Source organism: Oryctolagus cuniculus, chromosome 2 (assembly GCF_964237555.1).
Source record: "Oryctolagus cuniculus chromosome 2, mOryCun1.1, whole genome shotgun sequence".
Lineage (NCBI taxonomy): Eukaryota > Metazoa > Chordata > Mammalia > Lagomorpha > Leporidae > Oryctolagus > Oryctolagus cuniculus.
In genome coordinates, this window is record NC_091433.1 from 67,488,528 (window position 1) to 67,507,761 (window position 19,234).

The 19,234-nt window shown below is 43.2% G+C and overlaps 1 protein-coding gene and 1 long non-coding RNA gene across 4 annotated transcripts in view; one reads left to right on the forward strand and one right to left on the reverse strand.

Annotated features, from left to right (window-relative positions):
- The window catches only part of PDLIM3 (PDZ and LIM domain 3), a 32,350-nt gene extending 28,855 nt beyond the window's left edge, over nt 1-3,495 (reverse strand). For 2 of the 3 annotated variants that reach the window (XM_008250705.4, XM_008250698.4), the window contains exon 1: nt 3,032-3,495. In XM_008250705.4, the coding sequence (XP_008248927.1) occupies nt 3,032-3,124 (93 nt within the window). In that variant the 5' untranslated portion in view covers nt 3,125-3,495. The remainder of the gene's footprint in view (nt 1-3,031) is intronic. The other variant, XM_008250702.4, reaches the window with a different exon arrangement.
- LOC103345694 (uncharacterized) overlaps nt 3,123-19,234 on the forward strand; it is a 50,706-nt gene continuing 34,594 nt past the window's right edge. Inside the window, exons 1-3 of the long non-coding RNA XR_011386819.1 lie at nt 3,123-3,274; nt 3,365-3,604; nt 5,843-5,923. This is a non-coding gene — a long non-coding RNA (uncharacterized lncRNA). The remainder of the gene's footprint in view (nt 3,275-3,364; nt 3,605-5,842; nt 5,924-19,234) is intronic.

Below are 19,234 nucleotides of genomic sequence, written 5' to 3' on the forward strand. Positions count from 1 at the left end.
ACAGCAAAACAAGTTTCATTTATCTTTATTGTGGAGTATTTTTGAGAATACAATGTGTATCTATTTATGACAATCCAGTTATATAAAGAGAGGACAATTTAGTCAATCATTCACATAGTGTATTTATTTACCATACAATATTTATGATTTTCTAGACACTGTACTGGGCACTAAGTGATCCTCAAATTAGAAAATTCCTTCTATGGTCATCAAATGGATGAAATTATTGTTACTAGAAGAAGGCTTGGAAGAAGTATTTGTGTTTCTGCAGACAGAGATGACATTGGGGGAGGGCAGAGAATTCTGGGGGGAAATGATTTCAGAAGCAGAGACACACGAGGGAAATCCTACATGACCTAGCATTACTCCCTATGGGTGGAGAGAGAAGAGGGAAAGAACAGAGAGACAAGGATGAGATGGGGGAAATGCAGTTGGAAACTCAGATTAGGACAAAAGGCAAAAAACCGCAAGTGCCATGCTAAAGGCCACACATTTTATTCTCTGTGGAGTGGTGATGCAAACAGAGATGGCTGGTGAGAATATGCAGGGTGAACTGGAGAAGGACAAATGTCTAGGTGTGAAGGTTTGACATCTTGAATAAAAACAGTGGTGGAAAAAAGGAAAGTTGTTGATCTTGAAGACAGAAACAACAGGAGCAGTGATGACTTGGATGGCACAAAACACCTATCTAGAAAGATCTGAATCCTCTGTGGGATTTTTCACCTCTGTGGACTTCAGAATGAAGGCTTTGGAGGCTGTTAGACCTGGCATCAGATCCTGTCCTGCCACTTGGATTACTGGCAGGCAAATGGACTCTGGAAACTTCACTAGCCTCATCTGCAGAAGAGGATAATACTACTACTGCTCTCATGGGGTCATTGTGAGATTTCAGTGAGTTAGTGGATAAAAAGTGCTGAGAAGAGTGATGGCAAACATAAGATATAATAATAAAATACAACTTTACTCCCTTTTTAAAAATATGTAAATGTAATAGAATAATTCTGCTACCTAATAACACTAATCATTATTTTTGCATTCTAAAATTATTTTCAGTAGTTTCTGCCTCCCAAATGATTTTAAGTACTCTCATGATTTCAGTGGAAATATTCTCAATTCGGTGTTCACCTAGGCATAAAATTCCAAGTGACTGTGTGTTCACGTCTCAGCAAGGATCTATTATGTACAAAAAAGCTTCAGAAAGTTCATGGGAAAGTCACATTCTCTTTTAATTCCATTTTCCAAGAACTCCTTGTACATGGCTTTGGGAACACATGGGCTAGAAAATAACTTAGTTTTATGTGCTGTCTTGGGGTTAAATTAATGGAAGAGAAATAGGCATATTCAAATGAAATAATCATATCTGGTCATGCTCTGTTATTGAACCGAATGTCAAAATGAATGACACAGTTAGTTATGAGTTAGAAATCTGAGATAGAATTGGATTCTTAAATAATCACTGTCTCTATATAAAATGCATTTACTAATAACTGCTGTAGTGCTGAGTCCAATTCTAGAATGTAAATACTGTCTTAAAATAAACATTTATAATGTCAACACTCAAAATTTGAAACATATAATTAATTATATTGACATGTTATCTAGTAAGAACAAAATATTTCTTTTATAAATCTCTTAAAGGATTTTTGTGACAGTTGTCTCTTTAGGATTTAATGTAAATATGATTTGTAGGAGTCAAAGTTTATTTCATTTAATATAAACAAATGGAAACCACACTCCAGAAACTAAAAATATTTCTCTGTAGAGATAATGGAAACTGTTTTCTTTGGTAAATCTATAAAAGGAATTGTTTGGCGCAGATCACTGAAGCATTTTTGCTTAATTTACTTAGGAACATTTTTTGGGGTGCGTTGTTTTCACGTTTTATATAAAAACACATGTCAGATGTGTTTATATGTTCTGGAAAAATGTGAAACAAAGCTTGAAATCTTCCATCCACTGTATACATGTGTGTGATACATGTGTTGAAAAGTTTTAGAAAGGACATGGGTTCCCAAATCTCACAGATATATATATAAATAGAACATAATTTAAAAGGTATTATCTTGTTCAAAATCTATGTCAGATGATATAGTACACATTTATAAAATACAATATAAGCAACATAAAGGAAGAAAATACCATGTCATTTTGAAAATAAAAGTATAATATCCTGAAAGTTTATGCATTGAAATTAATTTAAAATGATTTATATGTAGAAACTGAAACACCAACAATAATTTTCTAGAGAGAAAGATACTAAGTTGGAAAAAAATCAAAGAGACTTACACTTTAGCATATTGATTCTAGAAACTAGGTTTTATATTTACTTCCTTCTTCTAATTAGAAAAGACGTTAGAGACTGTTAAGGAAGGAAAAGCTTGACAGTGTGTTAAAGTATTATTTCCAGAGTTAGTCTGGATGGCTACTTTCTATCAGGAAAATTAACCTATCAGACTCATTTTCTGTATAGTTTGAATTATAGGTGATGGTTTCTAAGCCAAGTCCCCAGCTTTGGAAAATATTTGTTCAAAATGCCTGGAAACCCAGGAACACACATTAGTAATATTTTCCCTGCCTGGTTTGATACGAGCGGCTCCAACTTGGCCAAGCCAGGTTGTGCCCCGCGAACAGCGCCTTGCTGAAGTTTACATCCAGACAAGAAAAGACGCCGAGGTGCGTGTCCAGCCCCAAGAAGCACCCGCCTGCCTGCGTCCCTACCTCCCCATGCCAGCACCCCAACTGTGGCCCAAGAGAGATGGGGTGCGGAAGACGGGAAGGCTCCGCAGCCCTCCAGCGGTCCTGGAGCGCTCCCCTGGGAAGCTGCTGGGGACCGAGAGGGTGCGGGACCTTCCGAGCCGACTTTGCAGGTTCCCCACACGGCGCAGCATCCTTCAAGCCTCCACTTGTCGCGCTGCTGCTGCCCCAGCGGCTGGGAGCCCGAGGCCCGGGGATCCCCCGGCACCCCCATCCCGCCCGCCCTCCCTGGCTCTGTGCGCGCCTGCCCGGAGGCCGGGGTCCGCAAAACACCTACCCTGGTGATGATCAAGGGCTGGTTGAAGTCTATGCCCCCCGAGAGTCGGAAGCCCCAGGGCGCAGGGCCCGGGAGGACTACGGTCTGGGGCATGGTGTCTCCTGGCGCGGCCTTCCGGGGCTCCCAGGCGGCGGGACGCAGCGACCGGCGGCCCTCACTCCCCCGAGAGGGACAGCCCACTCGGCACCCCGGGCAGAGTCCTCGCCGGGACAGCGGCGGGGGGCGCTTTATCCCCTCTCCCTCGTGACGTCACCGGCCTCCCCTCCTCCCCGCCCCCTCCCACCCGGGAGAGCTCCAACTTTGGAAGTGAGAGGCGCGCCCGGGCCGCGGGAGTCCACCGACGCGCACCGGCTGGGTGCGGCCTCGCAGACCCCTGCTGCGGCGGGCGCGGAGCCGGCCTCGGGTTACAGCTGCCATCGCAGTCTTTAACACCTGTCCTCCTGTTTATCTCCCTCTCCGAGTCCAGCAGTGCGCTTTACTGCAAGTTAAAAGCACTCAAACCGCAGCCTCCGAGCTTTCAACTGAGATTAAACAGAGGCTTCGTCAACGCAACTACTCTTTTAGGAATTTTGGGTATGTTGATACGAACTTACTGTGTGACTTAGGTCGAGTTATCTAAGGTTCTTAAGCCCCAGTTTCCTAAAATAGGGCTAATAGGTGTACCCATCTCATTGAGTTACCGTGCGAATTTTCTGAGAATTAAATGAGGCATCCCTGCACAGTGCCTGGTGTGGTCTAAATAATAAATGCCAAGTATTTCCATATTTAAAAATATTTACATATTTGTATATATTTATGTGTATGTATTACACATCAATGCAGATATGAGAATTTTAAAAATAGTAGGAACATGGAATTGAGATTGCACATTTTTATGAACTTCATATATACAAACTTTATTTGTTTAAAATGAAGAAATCTGGAGTTGACATTGCTGGGGCTGGTGTTGTGTCATAGCAAGTAAAGCCACCACCTGTGATGCTGGCATCCCGTCTTGCTGCTGGTTTGAGTCCCAGCTGTTCCACTTCCCATCCAGTTCCCTGCTATTGGTCTTGGAAAAGCAGCTGAAGATGGCCCAGATGCTTGGGCCCCTTCCACCAACGTGGGAGACCTGGATGAAGCTCCTGGCTCCTGGCTTTGGTCTGGCTCTGGTCTGGCTCAAGCCCTGGCCACTGGGGCCACTTGGAGAGTAAACAGTGGATTGAAGACTCTCTCTCTCTCTCTCTCTCTCTCTGTGTGTGTGTGTGTGTCTCCTTCCCTCTCTGTAACTCTGCCTTTCAAATAAATAAATCAAATATTTAAAAAATGAAAAATCTAAAAAGTAAAAATGTGCAAACATTCCCAACTCATGGAACCATCTAGACGTGCATATGAATGGATGATTAATCAACATACTCAATATAAATAGAAATAAGTTTGAATGGAGCAGGTGTCACCTCCCTTAAATTCAGTCGCACTAATCTAGGCGTCAAGCTGCAGCAAGTGGTGTGCCCAGTGGTGCTGGAATAAGGCAGGCCAGGAGAACTCGCTTAACTAGATGAAACGGCAGGGAGGAAAAGGAAGGGGAGGACTGTTCTTTGAGCATCTCAGTGGACCAGGAGCTGCAGTGACAGCTTCACACACGTGGTCTTAGTTCATCCTTAGTGTTCAACAGATTGCTGTCATGACACCCATAGTTTTTTCAGGTAAGGAGATAAATTCTTAGACGTTAAGAACTTACATAAAATCACACAGCTGATAGAAGGTAGAACTAAAATTGAAAACCCACGTCTGCCTGACTCCAGTGTGTGCTAGGTGAGGGGGAATCTGGGTAGGGTTCTGTTTCTGTCTGTGTGGGATCACGTGTTTCTTATGTTATGCCTCAGCATGGCCTGATGGCCACTGACCCGGGGGGAGGCTGAAGGAAGAGAAATACGAAATGTCTAAAAGGCCCAAGAATGAGCCAACATGATCAGTCTAGGATTGCAGAGCTGCTACATAGTTTGAAGAGAGCAGTCTGTTTGGAAGTAATTTTTTTTTTTTTTTTTTTTTTTAGAATGATGGAGGAAAGGAAAGAGATTTAGGGAATGACAGGCAAATTGGACTTGCCTGGAGAAGTGTAAATCACAGAACCAGGATGGTACTATTTGCCTACTGTGGCGGACCATAGGAAAGTCCCATTGGAAGCATGTTTACTTAGTTCCAGACATTTTCCAGTGCTCCACCTGGGTTGGATTATCAGGGAAATAAGCATCATATATTCTTGTTGATTTTGCCTATTTGGGTTGGCTGTATTAGTGCAGAACACATTTCCTCTGTCAGAAACTGGCTGTGTTGGCATGGTACACACACACAGACACACACAGAGGTCAATTCAGAAAAAAAAATCAGACAAATTATTTGATGTTGTGAAATTGTAAAAAAATCATTTGTTTATACCTTACCACATGTGCTGGCTTGTGTAACCCAGTGGTTATCTGATATTTTTTTTTTCTCTGCTAACTGGTCATTTTGGCATCAGTTAGATGTAGGCAAGCTCTGCACAATATCAATATATTACCTGGTGAGTTCTTAAGGCTGTGCAGTATGGCAAGTGGGGACATAAAGTGGCAGTTTTTTATGTCCTGAGGTGTCCTGAGGTCAATAGGAAGCCATCAGAGGTGGCTGTCAGAGTGGACTGAGAAGGGCTGTGAGGGAGTATTGTCAGGAAGAACCTCTGGCCCACTCCTAAATTCTCCTAGAGGTTTCTGCTTTCCATTTGGGTGCTGATCTATGAGGAGGAGGTCCTTTTGGCATGACTCTTCCATTTGTTTTCTTGATTCCTTTCTAAAGGAAACAATGGGACATTTGTTCTGCACAGAGGTGGAGTAAGAGTGAAGTACTCCAGAGGATGTCAGAGCTGGATCTGGAAGAGTAAGTAAGAGCTTCCCCGGTAGCTGGAATTGGGAGGAGAATAGGAGGAGAATATGTAAGGAAGAAAGAGCTGTTTAGGATTGTTTAGGGAGGCAAGAAGCAGAGGGCTATTTAGGAAATAGATAGCTGGATAGAGCTCAGCATTGAGTTGAGCTAGGTAGGAAGCAAGGGTCATGGTAGTCAAGGGTCATATCAGAAGGGATTTTGTATGTTACTTGAAAATGTTGATGTTATTCTGTAGGAGCCTTTGAAGTGTTTTAGGAAACAAGTATAATAATCAAATTCACATTTAATAGCACCATTCTGGGGGCAGGTTCCTGCCTAGTGGTTAAACCACTGTTTATGATGACACGTCGAATATCAGAGTACCTTGGTTCAGCACCTGGCTTTGGATCCTGACTCCAAGTTCCTGCTAATTTGAACCCTGGGAGGCAGTGGTGATGGCTCAAGTAAATGGGTTCCAGCCACCCAGCTGGGAGACCTAGACTGTATTCCTGGCTCCTAGCTTTGGCCTTGGCCCAGCTTCCTCAGGGTGGGGGAAGGAGGATGAAACATATTAAAAGAAGATGGAAAGCAGGGAGTCCAGTTAAAACTTACTGTAATAATCCAGGCAATTGGGATTCAGAGGAGTGGGCAAATAGGGGAATTGTTCAGAGGTTCATAGACACAGCCTGGGAACAAATCTCACATGAGGGACTAGGGAGAAGTGAAGAGATTTGTGTGGCTCCCAGACTTCTGTGTTGGGGTTTTCATGAATGGTGGAATAACTAAAAAGAAGAAAATGTTTAAGAAATACAGCAAGGGATTGGATTAAGATGGCAGAGTACAGAGGGAGCTTGTTACTCTGATCTTGGGGAAGATAGTTTAAAAAAAGTGGGAGGGTATAATCTCAGGAAAGAGGGAGAAAATGGCAGAGGAAACTCCATACAAATTAGGACACTGGACCTACATGAAGGGTGTGGATGTGTACAACTCAGGACCTCAGTAGCCAAAAGTCTGCACCAGCTTTGGAGAGTGAGGTGAAACCAGATAAAAGCAGCCCAAGCCATTGGTGATAAAGCTGAAGGAAGAGCCTGGAGGGAATCCAGAATCGAGCCCTGTGGGGGACAATATACCTGCCAAACTAGAGGAGAAAAAAAGGGGGAGCATGATACTCTCTGATCACCCTGCAATGACATCCTCCTACAAGCCGATAGAGAGTGCATGCCATTTTGGACATATGTAACAGCTGAGACAGCACCCAGCAACCAGTCAAGCAGAAACTCCTGAGTCTGGTAGGGAGAACTGACAGGGGGCTGGGTGCTCATTACTGTGGGAAGCTTGTGTGCTGGAACTGTGGAAACACTGTGGCTGCATGGGAGGTCTCGGGGTATGCCTGAGACTTTGGGTACTCACCATGGGCAGCTCCACATGCTCAGGGCTCCCTGGTCCTCTGGTGAAGGACATTGCTGTGGATTCTGTGCTAACACCGAGGACTGCACAGATCCTTTGTGTAGTTCTTGTGGCAGCGCAGATGACTATTATACCCAGTGGGGCTAGTGCCCAGGCACTGGTCTCCTTTGAGGAGAGGAGGTGAGCTTAGTCTACACTAACAGAGCAGAACAAACCTCCCTCTGATTAAAAAAATAAAGAGGAGATTTACCATGCCCAACCTGGGCATCACCTTGGACACTCTTCACCCTGGAGCACTGAACAGTGCTTGCTGGCTACACCCACCACATGCCTCTAGGTATTCACAGAAAAAGTAGACACTCCACTAATCCACAGAGGAATAGTCCAAAGATAAAAGCCACCACAGAGAAAAAACAAAGAAGAAACCAAGGAGTATCTCCACAAATGCTGAATAATAAATACACTAATTCAAGAAACAGAAATAAGGAACACAAAATGATGCCCTCAAAGGAACACAACACTTCAATACTAGATTATGAAGATGAAAAGATTGAAGAAATGCTAGAAGTGGAATTCAAAAAATTGTTCGCAGGATTACTTAGAATAAGAAGCAAATGCATGAACTAATGAAATCCATACATGACATGAAAAGAACATTTCTCCCATGAAATTGAGTTCTTAAAGAGAAATGAAAATGAAATCTTGGACCTGAAGAATTCAATAAGTCAAATAAAAAACGGTGGAAAGCCTTAACAACAGAATCTCTGAAGCAGAAGAAAGAATATCTGACTTAGAAGACAAAGCACAGGAAATTATACAGTCAGATAAAAAATAAGAAGAAATTAGAAAACTAAAAAACACTATTGGGAATCTACAGGATACTATCAAATGACCCAACATACAGGCTCTAAGAGTTCCTGAAGGCATGGAAAGGGAGAAAGTATTAGAAGGCAAATTTAGTGAAATAATAACAGAAAACTTCCCTAATTTGGAGAAGGAAAGGGACATCCCAGTACAGGAAGCACATAGAACTCCTAATAGACATGACCAGAAAAGATCTTCACCACAACACATTCTAATAAAACTCACCATAGTAAAACATGAAGAAAAGATTCTAAATGTTCACAAGAGAAATGCCAGATTACTTTCTGGATCACCAATTAGACCCACAGCAGAATTCTCATCTGAAATCCTACAGGCTAGGAGAGATTGGCATGATATTGTCCAAGTCTTAAGAGAATAGAACTGTCAACCCAGAATATTGTACCCTGCAAAGCTCTCATTTATGAACAAAGGTGAAATAAAGACCTTCCATAACAAACAAATTGAAAAAATGTGTCCCACTTGTCCATCCTTGCAAAAGATGCATAAGGATGTTCTGCACATAGAAACACAGAAACATGATCATCACTACAAAAGAAGGTAAAAGGCAGAAAATCTCCTAGTGAAAGTACAAGTGAAATCCAAAGTAAAAAATTGAAATATTTATGGAAAAATGAAAGAGCGAAGTCATTACTTATCAATAATCACCTTGAATGTAAATGGCCTCAACTCTAGTTAAAAGACACAGACTGGCTGAATAGATTGAAAAATCATTTGCAGCCTATAACAAATACATCTCACCAATAAAGATGCACGCAGACTGAAAGTGAAAGGATGGAAAAAGATATTTTAAAAAGAATCCTAATTCCTAACAGAAACCAAAAAGAGAGCTGATCTAGCCATCCTAATATCAGACAAAATATAATTTAACACAAAAACTGCTAAAAGAGAGAAAGAATGGCACTATGCATTGATTAAGGGATGAATTCAACAGGAAGATATAGCTATTATAAATGTATATGCACATAATTACAGTGCACCTGGCTATTTAAAAGAAATGTTAAGAGATTTAAAGGGAGGCATAGACTCAAATATAACAGTAATGGGAGACTTCAATATTCCACTTTCATCAATGGACAGATCAACCAGACAGAAAATCAACCAGGAAACAACAGAGTTGTTTGACACTACAGATCAAATGGACCTAAGAGATACCTATAGAACTTTTTCATCCTACAGCTGCAGAATACACATTCTTCTCACCAGTGCATGGACTTTCTCTAGGAATGATCATATCTTAGGCTATAAAGCAAGTCTCAGCAAATGCATGGTAGGCCATAAAGCAAGTCTCAGCAAATTCAAAAACATTGAAATCATACCATACATCTTCCTGGACCACAATGGAATGAAGCTGGAAATCAGCAACTCAGGAATCTCTAGAACATATGCAAACACATGCAGACTGAACAACATGCTCCTGATTGCCCAGTGAGTCATTGAAGAGAAATCAAAAAATTTTTGGAAACCAATGAAGATGACAATACAACATATCAAAACTTTGGGATACAACAAAAGCAGTGTTAAGAGGAAAGTTTACAGCAATTGGTGCCTACATCAAGAAATTGGAAAAGCACCAAATAAATGAGCTATCCATGCATCTGAAAGACCTACAAAAACAACAGCAGGGGCCAGCATGGTAGCGCAGCAGGTTAACGCCCTGGCGTGAAGCACCAGCATCCCATATGGGCACCGGTTCAAGTCCCGGCTGCTCCTCTTCCCAATCCAGCTCTCTGCTATGGCCTGGGAAAGCAGTAGAAGATGGCCCAAGCGAGACCCGGAAGAAGCTCCTGGCTACTGGCTTTGGATCAACGCAGCTCTGGCCATTGCGGCCAATTGGGGAGTGAACCAGTGGATGGAAGACCTCTCTCTCTCTGCCTCTCCTCTCTCTGTGTAACTCTGACCTTCAAATAAATAAATAGATCTTTAAAAAAAAGAAAAACAACAGCATATAAACCCAAAATTAGTAGGAGAAAATAAATAATTAATATTAGAGAACAAACAAAATTGAAACAAAAAAAATAATAAAAAGGATCAGCATAATGAAGAGCTGATGTTTTGAAAAAAAATAAACAAAATTGACACACCATTGGCCCAATTAGTTAAAGAAAAGGAGAGAGAAGACCCAAATTTATAAAATTAGATATGAAAAGGAAATGTATCAATAGACACCACAGAAATAGTAAGAATCATCAGGAATTACTACAAAGAGCTGTTTTCAATACACTGGGAAACTAGAAGAAATGGATAGATTCCTGGACACATACAGCCTACCTAGATTGAGCCATGAAGACATATAAAACCGAAACCCATAAACAAGGCAGAAATTGAATCAGTAATAAAGATCTTACCAATGAAGAAAAGCCCAGGACTGGATGGGCTTCACTGCTGAATTCTACCAGACATTTAGACAAGAACTAATTCCAATTCTTCTAAAACTATTCAAAACAATTGAAAGGGAGGGAATCTTCCCAAATCTTTCTATGAAGCCATCATCACCTTAATTCCTAAACCTGAAAAAGATGCAACAGAGAAAAAGAACTACTGACCGATTTCCTTGACGAACATGGACACAAAAATCCTCAACAAAATTCTAGCCCAGCTGTGTAGCCCAACATACTGGTAAGTTCAAAGCAGTGAATGTTCCTAGGTCACTTATACCATTGTCATAGTTTAGTCAGTTGGAGTGTTCCTCACCTTTGTATTTTTCCCACATCTTGCAATTGGAATGCAAATGGAGTCCCACTATCTAGGTGAAGGTGGAGTCAGGAATTTCATCGCTCTCACTGTCTCATTGATGCCCCTCTGACCTCTGGATGCTTTAAAGGAGCCTTCTCTTTGTGAGAAAGGTGATCATCTCTTATCTCACTTCTCTGCCTCACTCTGCAAATCCCATGTATGATGTTCCATGATGTTTCATGACCAAGCAAGATGGTAAATGGAACCACAGTCCAACTCTGCAGAAATTAGATGTTCGTGGAACATAAGAATTGTGAAAGACAAACACCACCATTGTGAGGATCAATGGTCGTGAGGGAAACAAAAATAATAAAATAAAAAAATAAAAATCTTTAAACAGTTCTAAGTTCTTAAGAGATTTGAGAACACAGTTACATAAGATTAAAAGAGGTTGTTCTGAAAAGGAGCCAACAGAGATTAACAAATAATTCCAGGAAATTCAAAGTAAGGTGGTCAGGTAACTATCCACTAAGGTGAGGCCCACATTACTCAGCTGAAAAAATAATGAAAACAACAATAAAATACAGTACAAAAAATTCCCCAGAATATAGAACAAAAAGACAAAGAGGTCATATAAACGAAACAGTAGTAGAAATGGAGGCTAGGTCCTGATGGCCCAAAAGAACATATAATAGAAGTTTTGAAAGGAGAGATCTGTGACCATTAAAAAGTGTCTCTTTTCTAACAGTTAAGACAAAAGATCAAGGATTGAGTCTTACTGAACTCAGTTGAATTGTAAGTCTCTCCTTGGAGAAATTACTGTACTAGGCTTGTGGGGTAGGGGAGGGAAAGTGAAATATTTATCATCTTCAAATGTGAAAATTGACTCAAAGACACAAAAAAATGTGGAACATTTACAAATCTCAATACAAATGCTATCATCTTTCCTGTATAAATATAAAGGTATAGATGACAGAGATGAGAGAAAGAGCTCTGGAAGTGATGGGTAGGCAAAAACAGAGATTTTAACAAACTGCGGCTTCAAGGGAAGATTAAAAATGTGAGAAAAAGAACTGTGCATTTATGTAAATTATTGAAAGGAACAATAATATCAATAGAACTAAAATAATAACTTTCCTTAATCAAAGAAGACAGAGGGTGGGATGAGGAAGCATGAAGTAGGCCAAGTCTCTCATCTTGTAGTAAAGGAAACAAGTTGACATCTAAAGCTGATAAATTGGGAAGAAGTGTGTTTAGAATCATGGCAGTGAGCACAGAGTTTAGAAGAGAAATTGTTAAAAGTTATCTCCAGAGAGTTGTGTTGGGTTTGGAAAGCGACTAAAGGAAGTCTTTCAGCTTTCATATCTTACCCTTCTCTTTCGATAATACAATTTCCAGGCATTATTTTACAATTAAAATGTGTACAGGGCTAGTGCGGTAGCATAGTAGGTAAAGCTGCTGTCTGCAGATCTGGCATCCCATATGGGCGCTGGTTTGAGTTCCAGCTTCTCCATTTCTGATCAAGCTCTCTGCTATGGCCTGGGAATACAGAGATGATGGCCAAGTCCTTGGGTCTCTACACCCATGTGGGAGACCTGTAAGAAGCTCCTGGCTCCTGGCTTTGGATCGGTGCAACTTTAGCCATTGCGGCCATTTGGGCAGTGAACCAGTGGATGGAAGGCCTCTCTTACTTGGTCTCTCTCTCTCTCTGCCTCTCAAATAAATAAATAAATCTTTTTTTAAAAGTGTACACAAATACATTAATGAAATACCTAATCATAAGCTACAAATTTTTAAAGGTTTTAACTATGGAAGTGTTAATTATTATTTGTATGCATTTAAATTATACTACTATGTATTTGTAAAATATTTATTGTACGTGTTTGGGAAATTAAACATATTTTTACATTTGTAAGAATTATTTTGTATATGTAAGCCCTGTCTCAGTGGCTAAAATCTTTTCTTTCTTTTCTTTTTTTTTTTTTTTTTCTGTAAGGAGCCAGTAAGAAATATTTTAGGTTTTGTGAGCCACAAGGAATAATTGAGGACATTATACAAGCATGCTATTGAAAAGGGAGAAAAATTTCTGCAAGTGTTTATTGTTAAAATTCAGACCATAATAATGAAAATTGACTATAGTCTTTGTATCATGAATCTACAAGTGAGAAGAACACAGTTCCTTTTTTTTTCTTCTTCTTTATTTGACAGGTAGAGTTACAGACAGTGAGAGGGAGAGATAGAGAGAAAGGTCTTCCTTCTGTTGGTTCACCCCCCAAACGGCCGCTATGGCTGGAGCTATGCCGATCCGAAGCCAGGAGCCAGGTGCTTCCTCCTGGTCTCCCATGTGGGTGCAGGGCCCAAGCACTTGGGCCATCCTCCACTGTACTCCCGGGCCAGAGAGCTGGACTGGAAGAGGGGCAACCGGTACTAGAACCCGGTGCCCATATGGGATTCTGGCGCCGCAGGCGGAGGATTAACCAAGTGAGCCACGGCGTCGGCCCCAGTTCCTTTTCTTTTGAAAGGGAAGGTGATAATATTTTCCTTAGTTGAGGTTCAGGGATCTTTATCAAATCAATTACACATGTTCATCTGTAAAAACAAATACATTTGTGGGCCATAAAGAAACAGACAGTGGCTCAGATTTCTCTCAGGTTGTTTAGTAGGTTCCAGTCTGCTTCCATTGAGTCTATTTGAATCCAGACATCCCATGTGGGTGTTGGATTGAGTCCTGGCTGCTCCCCTTCTGATCCAGCTCTCTGCTATGGCCTGGGAGAACAGTGGAGGGTGGCCCAAGTCCTTGGGCCCTTGCACCTGTGTGGGGGACCCAGAGGAGTCTCCTGGCTCCTGGCTTTAGACTAGCCCAGCTCTGGCCATTGTGGCCATTTGAGGAGTGGACCAGTGGACAGAAGACCTCTCTCTCTGCTTCTGCCTCTCTGTAAACTCTGCCTCTCAAATAAATAAATAAATCTTAAAAAAAAAAAAAAAACATTATCAACCTCAAGCCAGTTGGTTTCATCCACTCTTTTTTTTTTCCTTCAAGATTTATATTTTATTTGAAAGAGTTCCAAAGAAAAAGAGAGATCTTCCATCCGCTGGTTCATTCCAGATGGCCGCAATTCCTGGGGCTGGGCCAGGCTGAGGCTGGGAACTGGGAGCTGGGAGCTTTTTTCAGGTCTCTCACGTGGGTAGCAGGGACCCTGGTACTTGGGCCATCATCTGCTGCTTTCCCAGGCCATTAGTGGGGAGCTGAACTGGAGGTGGAGCAGTTGGGTGGTGAATTGGTGCCCATACGGGATGCCTGCGTTGCTCGTGGGTGTTTTGCCTGCAACTACAACACTGCCCCCAACACGTTCTTCTTATCAGATGATTCGGATAAGCTTCCAGGCAGCTTACCAACTCGTCTGTAAGCATTTCAGTGTGTATCTGTAATGACTGGGATGTGGTTGGCCCCCTAGGGTCTCGGTGTTGATAGCCTGGTCTCCGCAGCGGTGGTGCTGGGAGGTACTGTGGAGCCTTTAAGAGGTGGTGCCTAGTGGGAGCTGGTAAGTCATTGGAGCCCAGGCCCTCAAAAGGGCTGATGGTAGTGCTGTGGGCCTCCTGTTGAAAAGCTTTAGCCGGGTGGGCCCTACTCAGCTTCTCCTCTGCTTCCTGGATGGAGCCTCAGGCACCGGCTCCCACAGGGCCTTCGGCTGTTGCCATCTGCCTTGATGTGACCTAGTCAAGAGGACGCTTCCCCAGAGCAGAGCCAATGTCAGCAGCGCGCCCTTGAACCTGCAAAACTGTAAGCTACACAAACCTCTTTCTTCACAGGAGGCAGCGTCAGGTATTTTGTTCTAGCAATAAGATGCCGTTTTAGTTATTTATTAGTCAAGTGCTGTTTTAGTTTGTCTGCTAGTGTCACTCCCAGGTAAAGTCCGCATGCTGTGACTCAATGGGATCCTGGAAGGCTATACTCCACTCCTTTATCCATGTGTTGATCAAGTCTCCCTTCAAAGGGTTCAACTATCCATAGGGAAAGCTCCTGAGGCTGCGCCTTCCCCTTGAACAAGCGCATTCCATGCCCTGGGGCTGGAGTCTGGGCCAGGGCTTCCCTCCCTGTTCTCAGGGTAAACATCTTAAGTGGAGTCCTGTGGGGAGGCGGTGGAAGCCTGCTGCAGCTGTGGCTTGTAGAGCAGCCAGGCTGTGCTTGTCAACCTCTGTGCTGTTGAGCGCCTCGCACCCAGGTCGGCCAGGCGTGCGTAAATGTCTCTCCCGACTGCACTGTCAGGTGGTATTTTTTGCAAGGCACGAACACTCTGTGTGAGCTCTCCTGGACTTGGGGCTCCCGTAGGGTGACACCACCTGTTGAAAATGATCAAAGATGCATTTAGATCTCATGAGATGATCTTCTGAGAGAAGTTAAACTTGTTTTATCGATTTTTTAAAAAAAATGCAGCAAGAACTTTTTGTGTTAATTAGGGAATGAGGGACTAGAGCACTGTATTGATTGTGCTGACTTTGAAATGCCTGTTGGATGTGCCATGTAGGATGCTAGATAAAAGACTAAGATTTAAGCCAGCCTGCTTGGGTGATAGCCTAACTCCACTGTACTTGCTGTGTGTGATCTTACGGCTATTTATTATATTATTTATTATATTTATTGAACATAACTTTTTTTTTTTTTATAGGCAGAGTGAAGGCAAACACGGCAGAGAGGTGAACTAAAGGTGTAGTGAAAAGTGTCTGCTAGATTCCTAGGAAGTCACTGGCGGTCTTAAAGCAGTGCCAGCAGAGTGGCGGGGACAGAGGCCGGCCGCCTGGGTTTGAAGAATACCAGGAGGAGAGAAGAACGCAGAGGCTCCTTCCGAGGGGTTTGTTAATGGAAGGGAGCGGGAGACCTAGGACAGTGAGCTGAGGTGCATGCGGCTCACCAGAGCCTCTAAGATTCAAGATGGGAGGGGCTTGGTGAGGTTTGTTGAAGCCAGAAGCAGTGGCAGAGGATTGACTGACAGGTGGGTTGACTGGCCTTTAGCAGGGCAGACACCTTTTCTTCCGACAGTGGTTGGAGTTCCCGTACATTGAGGGTTGTTAGTAATATGATAATAGGTTATCTATTAAAAAATTTTTTTTTACTGATTTTTTTTGAAAGGCAGAGTAACACACATTTATACACGCACACAGAGCAAGCAAGAGAGATCTTCCATCTGCTGCTTCACTCCCCAAATGCTGCAACAGCCGGGGCTGGGCCAGGCTGAAGTCAGGAGCCAGGAAGTCTATCTGGGTCTCCCATGTGAGTAGTAGAAACCCAAGTTCTTGAGCCATCTTCTGCGGCTTCCCAGGCACATCAGCAGGGAGCTGGATGAGAAGCAGAGAGGCCGGGGCTCAAACTGGCTCTCTGATAACGGCGTGACAGAATCCAAAGTGGTGGTTTAACTTGCTGGCCACAACACCTACCCCCTGTCTAGTTTTAAATTCTAGCTGTCTGTTTCAGGTCCTCAGGGTCTTTCCTCTTGATGGTAGCAGGTGTTCTGGGATCACCTTCTTTCAAAAATCCCTCCTGTGGGGCTGGTACTGAGTTGTAAAGCTATTACCTGTGACACCAGCATCCATATGAGCACTGGTTAGAGTCTCGGCTGTTCGACATCCCTTCCAGCTTTTAACTACTGCACCTGGGCAGGCAGCAGATGATGATCCAAGTGCTAAAGCCCCTGCCACCCACGTGGGAGACCTGGAAGGAGTTTCTGGCTCCTGGCTTTGACCTGGCCTAGACTGGACCATTGCAGCCACTTGGGGACTAAAACAGAATAGTAGATCTCTCTCTCTCTGCATCTATCTCTTTCTCTTCCTCGCTCTGTCACTCTGAGTTTCAAATAAATGAATAAAAAAAAATCTCCTGTGATTTCTACTTCACAGATCGCTTTTGGATTGAAACACTGCCACTCTGTGGGCCAGGGACCTCCACTGGTGCTTCTTCGCTCCTAGGACATAGCCCAGCCCTGCTCATGAAGGGCTTGGAGCCCCTGGGCCTCTCATCTTCTGATGTGTGCCACAAAAACTGTCCAGCTTTGGTCTCCTCATCGCATTGTCGGGACTGGCACGTGGGCTCTGACCCCTCTCCTGAAGTTGCTTTCTGTACAACTTAAACATTCTGTCCTTCCCTCTCTCCTTGCCCCTTTTCCTCCTCTTCCCTTCCTTCCTTACCTCCTTTTCTTTTGGACTGTTTTTAAAGGAAGAATATGTATTTGTTTAAGGCCGTGATTCCCTAAACTAGTGGTTTTCAATTTTTCAGTGCATTAAGAAAGCATAGGTGCCTGTTACAAATGCAAATTCCTGGGCTCCACACTCAAGAGATCTGAATTCATTTGATGGGGCCAAAATCCATTGTGGGTGGTCTGGGGACCACACATTAAGATACAGTAATTCAAATCAGCACGTAATTTCTTATACTGTCTTTATATGTGTTATTCTTTCTTTCTGGGATATTCTCTTCCCTCCATTAGACCTCTGTCTCTTTTCCTGGGAAGACGTGGTTGGCTATCTTTACAACACACATTCTCACTGAATGCATATCTAGGTAATGTAACACAGTTATATCAGCCAAGCATCTGACCATATGATAGGTGCTGGTTTTAGACAGAGGAACAAGGCATGGGTTGAAAGTTTGAAGGCACGTGATCTCACAGGATGCCTTTTCAGCACAGGGCTGCTGTTTGTGTTCCCAATCAGACAATAAGTTCCTCCAGTACAGGCAGTCTTTCTTTGGGACCATCCACAGCTGCCATCCCAGGGCTGGGCATTGAGGAAGTGGTCAGTTGTTACTAATCGGTAGAAACAAGTTTTGGTCCCGAGATTTGTTGGCGAGGGGAAGTGGATTCTTCCTTCTCAAGTTCTCCCTCCAACAATAATCCTAAGAAGGACCTTTCTTGACAATTACCATTATACCCATTGTTTACAAACTCATCTCCCTCACCTTCACCTTGCTGTGGCTGTATTTGCTTGTACTTGCTGGTCTGGCTGCACAAACCAACTTACCCAAGGGTCTGGGCAGCCAGCCAGTGCTCCCAAGCCCTTCCACGCATTGTGTCTGACTTCCTCTTTGGTAGAAGTCCATGCAATTTTCATGCTTTGGAGGATTTGGGCCCTTCTGAAATCTCTTCTGGGGAATTAGCCACACTGAATTCCACGCTTTGTGTTTGCCTTCAGTGCTGGCAGGAGCCTCTATCATTTCATTCCCACGTCATCGCACTCCTTGGGACGATGTGATGGTTCAGCTCAAGTTCATTTGGTATTCCCCTCTGAAATGTCACTGAGTTTCCCCGCTGTTTGTCCTGCATTAACTAATAACAATGGCGGGAATCATTAGTATTCTGGGAAACATGGTCAGAGGCGTTGTGGGGTGAGCAGCCCACAGGGCCCTCTTCTGGGCAGCAGCTCCTGTGGCTGTTATGGCTCCCAGTGCTTCTGCTAATTGCAGAACTGTGAAGGAAGAGGTCACCTGCCTGTGTGTGTTGGTCAGGTAGGGGAGGTTTTAATGTGCATTCCCACGTAAGCAGCTTCCCTGAGGCATTTCCACCCTTACTGGATTGTCTTCTGTTGGATTTCAAGCTGAATGAGGACATGCTGCTTCCTGCCACTGGCGGGTTGAGAAAGATATATTTTCTTCGTGGACTAATTATCTGTTTCTGCAAAAATAAACTTGATTGGAAGAGCTACCATGAAGTGTCAGGCATTGTTAGGCATTGTGTTAAGCATTTAGCAATTGAATTAATCCTCCTTCCAGAAACAATTCTTCAAAATAGATACTCTTATCCTGGGTTACAGAGACTGTAAGAGATACCTGATGAATGGCAGAGTTATATTCAAACCCAGTTCTGCCTCTCTTTGCCACGTCCAGATTCTTCGATCCAACATGGGAAGTGAGATACACAGCAGACCCATAGAATGGCAAATGTCCTAAACAGCACTCTGGCCTCAGAATCAGCCCTTAAGGCATGCAGATCCGGCTGAAATGCCCATGAGAGTATTTCAGGCATGGAAAGCCAAGACACTCTGGGGAAAAAAAAAAACCTAAATGAAAGATCTCCACGAGTGAGATCGTGAGATCCCAGTGGAAAGAACAGGTCATCAAAGAAGGAGGTACCTTTCTCTGAAGGGAGGAGAGAACTTCCACTTTGACCATGGCCTTGTCTAAATAGCATCAGAGTCGGTGAACTCAGGGGGCTTCCATAGCTTTGGCAGCTCATGACAAGAGCCTAGGGAGATTACTGATGCCATAAACAAGAGTGTCAATTTGTTAAGTCAACAACAGGAATCACTGTGCACTTACTCCTCATGTAGGATCTCTGTCCTTAATGTGCTGTACATTGTGATTTAATGCTATAA